Here is an 11971-nt window from a genome sequence, read left to right on the forward strand (position 1 = left end):
TTCCTGCAACGCATATGAATTTGGTTGAAGCTTGTTAAGGAAAATCTTTAATGTAAATAGTACTCCACGGTTTAGCATCAAGATGCATTGTACAGATCACACTTGAAAGATATATAATATATACAGTTAACTCTCGATTAATGGACGATGATTTAATCATTAATTGACACAAATCTTTATAGATTCTAAATTATCTGTGCACAGAATTTGTATATACGTATAAAAGATAAAGATTATAAGATACGTTCATACTGAATAAACAGTTACATTTTGTATTTGTATTCGGTTGAAATTTTCTTTATCTCTTATATTATTTATAAATACAAACACCATTATCGATCAAGACTTAACTGTATTGCTCATTTAGTAGACTAAAGGAATCACTGCAATGAGTAAGGGAAGAGATTGTTAACAGAGGGACGATAATAAAATTTCAGATTACATTATATTTTTACGTTCGTCGAAATGCTTTATGTGCTTCTAAGCCCTTTTTAACTAACTTTTAATTTAATAGAAAAAATTATATCTGTGTTTGTAACATGCATATCGATAACACAGATAATTAAGAACAAAAGCCATATATTTACATTAAAATAATTTTTCTACGTGTTCCTAAAATTTTTGCAATATTTCTCATTAAAATAATTATATTGATATTAATAGAGAGATAGTCATTTTTATGAGTGCGTCAAATGTGTCCAAAGGGCTCTGTTACTTTTTAAGTGTTAACTTATATTCTTTTGTACATTTACAGTTGCTTAAAGATGCCAATGAATAATTAGTGCATTTCCTAATTAATGACATGACAAGTATACGTCGTTGTTAAATACCAAATAATTAAAATTTTTTTGTTTAAATTATTGTTCTTTTCAAACAACAGGAAATATTACCATGTTCATAAGAGTGTAACATTTGTTCGTTACATTATGTGTTATAGCAGTAAAATTTGTAGAGAGGTGATACAGATTTTTGGATACATTATCATTGTTTGTTGTAAAAGGAGCGGAAATTGTTCAACCGTTAGGTTTTTAATTGGCCTTAAAGAAATAAGAAATTGGATATATCGGCTGGGATATAAGACTGAGCGCTTCGCATCTTTAGAATAGTATCGGCAAGATGTAAAAAACGAAGTAATCGCGTACATTTAAAGAAACGTTTAAGTAATAAGAACATTTATTGTTAACATTATTAGATACCGTAATACTAAGTATACCCAATCATTTATTGTGTTATAATGTAGAAATAATGTACATAGTCTGTTGTATTACAATAACATTATAGACTATATCATTATTGTATATTATACATATCTACCATGAGCGACGATTGATAAATAAGTAGTGGTATTATTTTATTTTATATACACCACAAGCAAAAGGTATCATTATAATCTAATAAAGTTTATATTTTTTGGTATTAACAGACACGAGCAATTTTTACAATACGTGGCTTTTTTTATTCTTTTTCGTGGAATCGCGTCCAATGCGCAAAGTACTTACTGGGTTACGCGTATATTGACATAAAGATACTAATCAACAAAAACTATAACAAAACTTAATTACATTTTTGTATGTGTTTTTTTATTTCTTAATAATAATTGTTGATCTATTGCCAACGATAGGTCGTATCAAGAATATGAAAAGTTTCACCTGATACAATGTCTTCAAAAATTTCTCATTCACCGACTGTGTTTAAAAATATTAGTCCTAAGAATACTGAGAAATCTACAACGCGTATACAATATCTACGCTATACAGTTCAAAATTATATAATTACTTACATAATTAATTTATAGTAGAAAATAGAAAAGGTATTATCCGTTAAGTCTAATTATCACTTACGCACATTTTTAGTATGTGCGCAAACTATTGTCGGCCATTGGGGCTTACGCATCGTACAAATTGATTTGGTTAAAGTCAAACTTTCAGCACAGTGGAATATATTCAGGTACCCACGTACGACCAAGAAGCGATGAAACTTTTTTCGACACCTTCGCTACGTCGAGGTCGGAGTCATCTATTAGTGACGTTTCCCAAACGTACAATATTCGCAAGCGTTTCGCACACACTGTGACAAATTCCAACAATCCTGAGCAACTGAGCGTAACAAGAAAAAGAAATTATCATCAGCATTCAGTAAAATTACATTTTTTTCAAGTAGTACTAATCACGATTCTTCCTAACTTGCATATTTTACAGATAGATTCTGGAATATTTAAACAGTACCCAGATAGCAAAGGGAGGTCTTGTGTATGTCCATAGGACGTCCGGTGATGGACGTTCGGTACGTCCTATGGACGTCCAAACGTTCCCTGAACGTCCTGTGAACGTCCGTGGAACGTCCCAGTTGAATCGTAAGACGTCCCCGGGACATTCCCAGAACGTTTTCCGAACGATCGAAATGAACGTTATGAAATTTATGTTTAAAAAATGTGTGTATTGAATATTTGGACAATGTTGAATAAATTTTGAAAATTGAGATTTAAAAAAAATAAATTTTAATTCTATATTTTCTTTCATTTGTTGATAGATTTTAGTTTACTGTATTTATTTCTTGTGACTGGATTCCATGAAAACGACGAACACGTCTTTCAATTTTTAATTACGCCTCCGGCGGGATTCGAGAACTCATGAGTTTCCGATTATAACGCAACTTGCTTCCTCACTTACCCATGAACGCCTTTAATGAACTGATTCATATTTTAGGCTTATATAGTGACTCACATTAATATTCGGACACCTTTTAAAACACAATTCCTTCTTTTGAAATTGGTCTAAATGACTTGAACTTTTTTTTGAGAAGTTAGAAGAATCGATTTACTAGGTAGTTCTGAACAGTTCCGTATATTATGTACATATCACATCTCATATCTACAAAAGATATTGTATTCCTAATATTGAATAAACATTTTGTTTTACGTATGCAAACGTATATTCTGTTGCGAATATTAAATAATGACTGTATACCCAGATAGCACAGGGACGTCTTATGTACGTCCATGGGACGTCGGGTGCTGGACATTCCCAGAACGTTCTCTGTACGTCCATGGAACGTCCGGTGCTATCTGGGAGAATAATATTGTAAATAGTGTATTTTATATTCGGACAAGATATTCTGTTCTACATATTGAATAAATGTTATTCTACATATTGATGTTATGTATTTATGTTATGTTTAAAAAAAAGTATATTTTTCTAAATATAGAAAGTCAGTGCGGGCGTCCCTGGGACGTACTACATACGTCCCATGGACGTCTTAAGGACGTTGGAGGTTCGGACGTAAATTGGACATGAAATGGATTCTGTGCTATCTGGGTATTATACAAGCAAAAGACTGTTAGAATTTCATGAATTAAACGTTGAATGTGATACATTGCTATCAGAGGATCGTCAACCCACCATCAGAGTGCCTAGATAGCTAAGATTGTTAGAATCAATCTAAGACAATCTCAGGAATGAAGTTTATAATTATATACTGTCAAAGGAGTATGTGTAGAAGTGTGATAAGAGGAACTACCCGTCATACCACATCCATTCATTTATTTTATACTCATATAACTCTCGAGTTATAAAATATACTGAAAAATGTTTGCAATAGTATATTAGTATTAGTTAAGCATAGTTCCTATGTAGACAGTTTTCAATATTATCTGAATAAGTCAGTTTCGTATCGAATAATTTGGTAGTTAGCATATAGATTCTCTGGATTAGACATTGATACAATCCTCTGTTTAGCATTTGTTTTGTAAAAAAGAAAGAACTGACTATATTGTTATACATACGTAATTTCGCAATCGCCTAATCCAACGGCGTTTAAGCGTGGGCAACCTTGAGCAACAGAAAGGAGTGCACGGTCGAGTGTCTCAGGTCCATAAGCAGCAACGACTAGCTCGATCAATCGAGGACACAGACAGCTGATGCGTAACATAGTTGCTTCCGACGGTGCTTCTCCAAAGTACAAATGTGTTATAGGAACGTATGGGGCGAAAAGTGGGCTCTGATCAACTTCGTTCGTCATATAAGACAATCTAATTTGTTGCACAAACAAATTACTATGTTACTTCCATGAATTAAATTATAGGATTCGTTTATTTTTAAGTGTAAAAACAAAGTCTGACTAAAATAGTTAATTCGCGTGTAGTTTCCATATACACCAGAGATGAGAAAAATTCTTGTCTAGGTAAATATCTTAATTAATGAATAAAAGATAAATAATTTTTTATTTCTTACTGGGTAAATGAAAATAAAAATCTGAATTATAGTGTGTACTATATGTTAGAACTAATGAGTAACCTTCAAGTAAATATTATGCATAAATCATTATACGTTTAGTTGTATTAATCATCTATTATTCAAATGAATTTTTTCCCATTTCAGTAACGTTTAAAATAATTAGAAGATCGCGTGCTCACATGTATCTATCGTTGAATAGGAAATTGGAAGATATCTAACTGCAAAGTCACGTTATAAATAAAAATGTATATCTATGTTATATCTGATATATGTACGCGGTAATATCGTACATGAATTGCAATTTTTAAGAAGTATGATTTCCTAATTGTTGTGACAAGTGCATTTTCATTTTCTTTTAACGAATCCTATTATAATTGAGAATTAAATATGTGGGATATATGAAAAAGCGTGGCGCGTGTATTAAATAAAGTGTACTCACAGCACTAAATTTATGTTCGGCAAGTGATTCGAGAATGTAAACCAAGCTGTATCGCTGATTCGAGGGAAAGGTTTCGTCTCTGGATGCGCTTCCAATCGCAAGGTTCCCAGTTGCATCTCCTTCTCGGAACTTAATGCTAATAGTAATTCGTCGCTGAGGAAAGAATAGGACAAGGATAACTCCCGTAGGTATCTACAGTAATTAACCAATGCCTGAATCCCTGAAACACGATTACAAATAGGGTAATTCTTCATCTTTAAAACAGAACGAATACTTAATGTTTTTGGTAAAGATTTCAACATCCATCAGTTTCACACCCTTTAATGCATGAATTTTGATCCTTGATTACTTATGTAATTTTAATTGTTAATCAATTAATGTTTTAGCTAAACAGTAAGTCACCGAATTTTCATATTCCTAAACGCAAATCCTATGTAAGGATGTTCTGAGAAAACTTTGCAGAAACTGTCTTTGTTAGGTTGCTTATTGGAGTAAATGGGATAATATTACTAAATTTATGGAGACAGAAGTTAAAGGAAGAAATTGCTTTAAAAAATAAACTGTCTGCAATTGTGTAGTAATAAGTGCTAAATCAAAGTCTTTGAACAACAAATATATGAATGAAGATATTTTATTTAAATTGTAAAAAAAAGAAAGCAATAGTTGACAAGAAAAGAATGCTAGACATTTTATGTTGGACACATTGGTCTTTTTGTAGGATTATTGGCAATGGTTTTTAAATATTTGTATTACTACTCTATGATTATTCGTATTTAATATCTTGTTAATTTAATAATCAAACACTTGCAGATGAAGATTTGGAAGCGGAAAATGAAAACAGAATCACATTACGCGAGGAATTAGCAATGAATTTCGTACCTTCGGGTAATAACCGTGGAAATCCTTTAATTCGAAGGAGTTGCAATGTTTTCGAATCCTCATCCTCATCGGAATGATTCTTTTTCTGCTCGATAGAGTCATCGTTTGATATCTTCATGATGGTCTTAAACTTATCATTGTCGATCTCCAAGAATGCAGGCTTTGTGTTACCCATTAGTGCCAGCATCTAACACCAAAGATACAACAATATTAATCATCGGCACTGGCTATAATTATATAAAATAAAAGTGAAACCAGCAACCACCGATAAGATTCGTAATGTGCTAAATATATGTAGCTCATAGACCGCGAAAGAAGTGTTAGTTAATTTACATCAATTCGAAAGATAACACTGCTTAGCAATGCAAATGAAACATCAATATTCTCTATACATTATCAGATATAAAATATTTACTAGTAATATTTATCTAGCAATATACAGTGTTTATTATAACGTTTTGCTTAGTAGTTACAAATCAATACACAGAGTGTTCAGCGACAGGTATAAGAAACTTAAAGAGGTGATCAACATGTCATAACAAGACGTAAATCAATAATTAAGAAATTACGTTCCGGGGCTTCTTCTTGTCTGACGTAACTGACTTATACTACTGCCCGATGCACTGACGTCACTTGACATCAGCTGACGCACGACGAGGAAAGTAGTATAAATCATTCCCTTGTGCGCCTCTTACGCGTTTTCTCAAAAATTAATAACTTGGACACAGGGCCTCAAACGCAATTCTTCAATTTCGTTTGATTGTGTCATGTAGAATAATTTTAATTAGTTGAATATGGTGACCTTGGTCGCTTGAGCAGCTGAACACCCTTTACTCATAAACATCTCATCTTTATTTATTTCCTTACGTTTCAATAAGTATATTTTTTGTTTGTAGATTTACTTTCTATAACTCTGAAGATGATTTCAAATTAGTGGACCAAAACTTTGGAATCTTTTTTTTTTTATACAAAAAAGAAGAACGCACACAAGTAATTATTTACCATAGTTAGGAGTTAAGTAGAACCCAATGGAACAACCATGTTACAATGTTCAGCCAACGTAGCTAAGGGTTAACAGCGCGAACCTTAACTGAACCTTTAGAGCGTCGAGAACGAGTACTGTTCAGATAGCCTCGACGGGCTTTGCGCGACTGTTCGCTTCAGGTGAAAAGTACACTGAGGGTACTGGGTCCAGCTAAAACCGCGGAAAGCCGCTACGGCCTTCGCGAAGGAGGTGTAGAGAAAAAGCGAAAGGACGATTGGAAAGGCACGCAATAATTGTGCAACCAACAGTTATTGGGTACACGGGAACCCAACTGCGGATACCCGACGACTAGGACGTGCACGTGCTGGGTATGGCGTGCAGCGTACTTTTAAAGGGAAGTGTGTACCGTGAGGTACGCGAGTCTGGTGGAAACAGTGTTCTCAAACTCTGTGTTTGCTGACCTTCAAATTTTTGGTGGACCATTAACACTTTATTTACTTTTCACTTTAATTTATCTAGGAACAATTTATAACTCAAAAAAGGATTTTCTATATTAGTATACATACATTATATTAATTTAAGCAAACATTAATTTCTACATACTATACAACAAAAGCTTTATCTGTTTCCTTAAGAATTAATGCTACTGTTAACTACTTTATGTATATAGGAACCAATTAACTGTGTTGTTGGTTGTCTACTCACGTTTTTCAATTTAAGGAAACAGATAAAGCTTTTGTTGTATAGTATGTAGAAATTGAAAGATAAGAATTAATGCTACTGTTAACTACTTTATGTATATAGGAACCAATTAACTGTGTTGTTGGTTGTCTACTCATGTTTTTCAATTTATCTTTCAAGCTTTCGAACTTATTGCCAAATGGGTAAATAGGAATTGAATTATATTAAATAGTGTAATTTGGAGACTATCTAATATATTGCAATATTTGAAAGGACATATTTATGTCAAGATATCCATGCTTTTTATCTTCTATTTTTCTAATGTATGATAACGTGTGAAACTGTCACTAGTATGCATTAAAAGTCCTTTTTTCATAGACTACAGTCTTAGGTATGCTTATTTATCTTCTCACATTGCACCATTTCATAGGAAGTGTGCTCAGGCACTTACCTTTTTCATAGAAGAGCTTCTTATCACTTTATTCAAGTGTTCACACTACTATAAACATACATCACATACATCGTAAGACTGGCTCACACATTTTGTATACATCGTAATATACGTACCATAGTTTGATAACATAGAAAGGGAAATCAAAATGTGGTGTATGTACTAAAAGTATGAGCCAGTGTGACATGGTAAGGCAATGTTTCAAGTATGTTTACGATGACCTTAACGCTTAAAGAAAGCAATAATAGGTGTCTGAATACAATATGTATGAAGTGGTGCATTTTAGGAAGATGAGCATACCAAGCCTAAAGTCCTTTGGTCCCAAGTTTGAGAGACGCTGGGTAAAAGAATTGCCGTGTACAGAAACTGGTCACGAACTCCGCAAACGTTCCCGAAGCTCACTAGGCTATTCACGTGCTTACATTTAATGGTCACGTGGATTCTAGCGTGAGGGGAGAGAAATTCGTAAATTATTGTTGGAATATTGATCCCCTGCATTCTCCAGCGAAATTACCCCCCGTCGAACGTAAACGTGCAAATAATTTGTTCCTATTATACTTTAAGGGGGGAGTCTGGTCCAACAACGGTTTTTTCCAATGTATATCATTTTAAGATCTAATGTATTTTTCTTCCTGAAACTTTACATATAAAGGTACGTTCAAAGAAGAAAATTTGACATCAAAAATTTTAATTGAATATATGTGTATATATTATATACATTACACATTGTATACATATGAGACAGTTTCGATTGATGTCAAGCAAGAACTTAAATGTCTTTTTAATCGACTTCGAAAAAGAAGTTACTCAATTGGACATGTATATTTTTTTTTTTATGTCTGTTCTCTGATTATATCGATGGCTTGACCAATCGGGATGAAACCTTTTGGATCTTATAGAGGATGTTTCCCAGTTGCTCCTATTATCAAGACATTTTGCGATTTGTCGTTTTATATCCGATTTTTTTTGCAAAAAACCGAAAAATGTTGTATTGCTTATTACTCCGAGACGAATGGATCAATCGGATTGAAACTTTTTACATCTGATAGAGCATCACTGCCACTTGGTCTCGTAACAAAAAAAATTTGACATCGGTTTATTTTTTACCACTTGCATCGCAAAAAGTACTATTTTAAACTATTATTTTACGTATGTTCGGCCTAAAATCGATGGAATCGATGAAACCCCTTACATTTTCCTGCCCGGCAGGTTTTCATGATGATCACATTTGCAAAAATTTATGAATTTTATTATTGTTTATAATGTCGTTATTGCAAAATTCTTATTCTTTGATGTAACTCGGCAAGGAATTAACCGATCGAGATGGAAACCTTCACATTTAATGAAAGCTGATTTCATGATGTTTCCATTTGGAAAAATGTATAAGTTTCTTAACACTTTACCTACCGGGCTATTTAGAAACAGCCTTAAATTCAAAAAAAAATCTTCTACAGTAGCATATACCAATCTAGGCTGGCAATAATTCCTCCATACTGTTACTAGGTACATTGAAAGCCAAGTCTATTTCCAAAAACTGAACATTGTAAGTAGACAACCATCAACACAGTAAATAAATTCGAAAAGCTAAATACTGAAATTAAAAAACCTATAAATAGGCTCCCGGTAAATAAAGTGTTAATATTTCTAACAATTGTTATTGCAAAATTCCTATTCTTTGATGTAACTTGAGATGGTTTGATGTATTTTTGTCGACGGGGAGGGGGGGGTGGGAGTATTATATACAATTAATGTGTATACTATCTATATGGAAGTACTGTCTGAGTAGATTTAGTCTAGTATTTGGTGGGAGTGGTGATATTGAATAGTGTTAATGTATGTGCTGTCTAACGCAGATATAATGATAGCAATAATTAAACATGATATTTTTTGTTCCTTCGACAGACAGTTAAACCAAGTTTGGTAGTTTTGAATGTAGGTAATTTTAAATTTTGCGCCGTCTCCGAGAAGGTTGCATTGTATTTAATATGCTGTATTTAATAATTTAACCAAGTTCATCAAAAGCTGGTGAGTATAATGCAGTTTAACTAGGAATTATTTCATACTTTTTAGCTCAGTTTTAATGTTTTTCGAAGTCGGATATATTTTTTTTTCCAAAAATTATTTTATTACGAAAGACTACGTTTACTACACTAAGTGGTTAAAAACTCGGTATCCTCAAAAATAATGTAAAGTCACGTTCGCATCGTAAACCCAGTGTGTTAAGAATTCCATTTGAATCTCTAACAAATACAATACAAGAGCGCTGCCTGCTTCGCCACTGATTGGGCTAGTCCGTCTCCAGTTTTGTCTACTTGGTACGTACCGCTTCTAAGTATGTATATTTCAAGGTTGAATTTGATGCTATAATTTTGTGAAAACATTTTCCACGTGATTATTTGTTAGCGATAAAAAGTCGATTTTTGAGACCTGCTAGATCAAACTCCCCTCTTAAAGAATAAGGAACAATAATTCATTGTCACGTCAATCTGTTCTTTTCTGAAAAGTAAAAGATTCCGAAAAGGGGCTTTAGGCTTTTATTTTATAATAAAACATACATGATTAATAGACTACGGATCTTTATGGAAATCTTTATGGAAATGCATATTTTTATAGAAAATAAGTAGACGAATGGAACCTGGACAGAAAATGTCATGATTAGATGATTCCAAAAATATATTTTTTATTTTGCATATTTTGCATATAGCATATTGTGCATATTTTTTTCATAAATGCATATCCGATTATTTAATGGTCCACCAGAATAAATAAGATAGATGTGCCTAAAAGATTGATCAGCTACGATCGACAACGTGTTCTAATTTCGATTTGGTAAATACTGTATTGACATACAGTAAGAGACAATACAAAGTCGATGATACTATGATGTGTAAACAGACAGAGTCACGCTGCAGTTAATCTCCATTTTCCAACTTAATCAGTAGCTATTACGAAATTGGAAACAATAGGATTACCTCAAACAGAATCTATAGATTTGGTAACTACAGTTACAGAAAATTTAAAAATTATACCCGGTGATTATGGAGAAAAAGTTATAGATAAAATGGAATTAGTATTAAAACGGAAAGTACACTCTAATATATTACTCAAAATAAGCAAGATTTTAAAGGGTAAACACGTTGAAGAACAACGAGAGGTTCTGGCACATCATTGGAATAAATTTAAATATGCTCATATAACATCATGTGATGTAGAACGCCCTTTTTCGGCGTATAAATTGATTTTAACAGATAAGAGGCATCAATTTACAATCAAAAATATTGAAAAAACTATTGTTGGATATTGTAACTTAAATTATAATAGATAAAACAATAAAAAATTGTTATTAAATAATTATGTAGTAATAATAAGTAGTTATTATATAATTATTTTATAGATCCATACATACATTCCCTATACTTATATTTAGCATATACCTTGCATACATTTTGCATATATTTTGTATATCTTTTGCATTGTTTGACATATTATAAATGCATAAAGATCCCCAGTCTAATGATTAATATTAAACGTGAAAGATGATGGGTACTGTTATTAAAAAAAATTCTAAAGCCTCTTTTGGAAGACCTCTTCCAATAGATGTTAAGATCACTTTTCATTTCTTTTGTGAAAGGTGAAATAAAATTGTAGCATTAAGGGTTAATTATTTGCAAGTTCGCGTGTAATTTGAACGATAAATGTAGATTCAATTGTTTAATATTTCACGCGATTAATAAAACGTCCGTACTCTAAAAGGAGGTCATGGACTTGTGAGACCCGTCACTGGTTCCAGTAGACCATTCACGTGTTTTCCGTCACAACTCACGTGTACCGCCAAGAGAAAGGGAGTTGATATAAATTACTCACTAATTAAATATCCGACGCTCCAGTCCTACCGAACTCTAAACGTTTTAGTGTTTACCTTTAAAATGAAGAATGGTCATTTGTGTTAGGATAAACACAAATGAAAATGTTTGGGAGGACTGTAAAGTTCAGTCAAGGACTGAAACTTATAGTGGACACTTGGTGGGTATAATTGTAATGATATAACTCATTCCTATAAAATTAAAATAACCATTTGTGTTTTCTAAAAGAATGATTACACTGTCCAACACGATTTTTTCCCGCGATATCCACTAGGTGATTCTTATAAGGTTCCTCGTCCTAAATACGAATCTGAAAGTGAAAATGCTCCATCACCCTTAGTTTTCGAGAAATACGAGATTTTGTAAAAACGGTCGATTTTTAGAGAAAACGTAGTACTACTTGAAAACTTCGAACGCTAGAAAGTTCTATTTAGTTTTAAA

At 32.7% G+C, this 11971-nt stretch overlaps 1 protein-coding gene across 12 annotated transcripts in view; it reads right to left on the minus strand.

Moving 5' to 3' along the window:
* Positions 1-1201: 1201 nt before the first annotated feature.
* LOC128888616 (F-box/LRR-repeat protein 3-like) overlaps positions 1202-11971 on the minus strand; it is a 19537-nt gene continuing 8767 nt past the window's right edge. For 9 of the 12 annotated variants that reach the window (XM_054145665.1, XM_054145658.1, XM_054145663.1 and 6 more), the window contains 4 exons: positions 5551-5737; positions 4672-4891; positions 3782-4027; positions 1202-2096 (listed from right to left, as the gene is read on the minus strand). In XM_054145665.1, the coding sequence (XP_054001640.1) occupies positions 1925-2096; positions 3782-4027; positions 4672-4891; positions 5551-5737 (825 nt within the window). In that variant the 3' untranslated portion in view covers positions 1202-1924. Of the gene's footprint in view, positions 2097-3781; positions 4028-4671; positions 4892-5550; positions 5738-6552; positions 7131-7967; positions 8110-11971 lie in introns of those variants that run through there. The other 3 variants (XM_054145657.1, XM_054145654.1, XM_054145666.1) reach the window with 3 other exon arrangements.

This window comes from Hylaeus anthracinus, unplaced genomic scaffold, assembly GCF_026225885.1.
Source record: "Hylaeus anthracinus isolate JK02 unplaced genomic scaffold, UHH_iyHylAnth1.0_haploid 11994, whole genome shotgun sequence".
In the NCBI taxonomy this organism is placed as follows: Eukaryota; Metazoa; Arthropoda; class Insecta; order Hymenoptera; family Colletidae; genus Hylaeus; species Hylaeus anthracinus.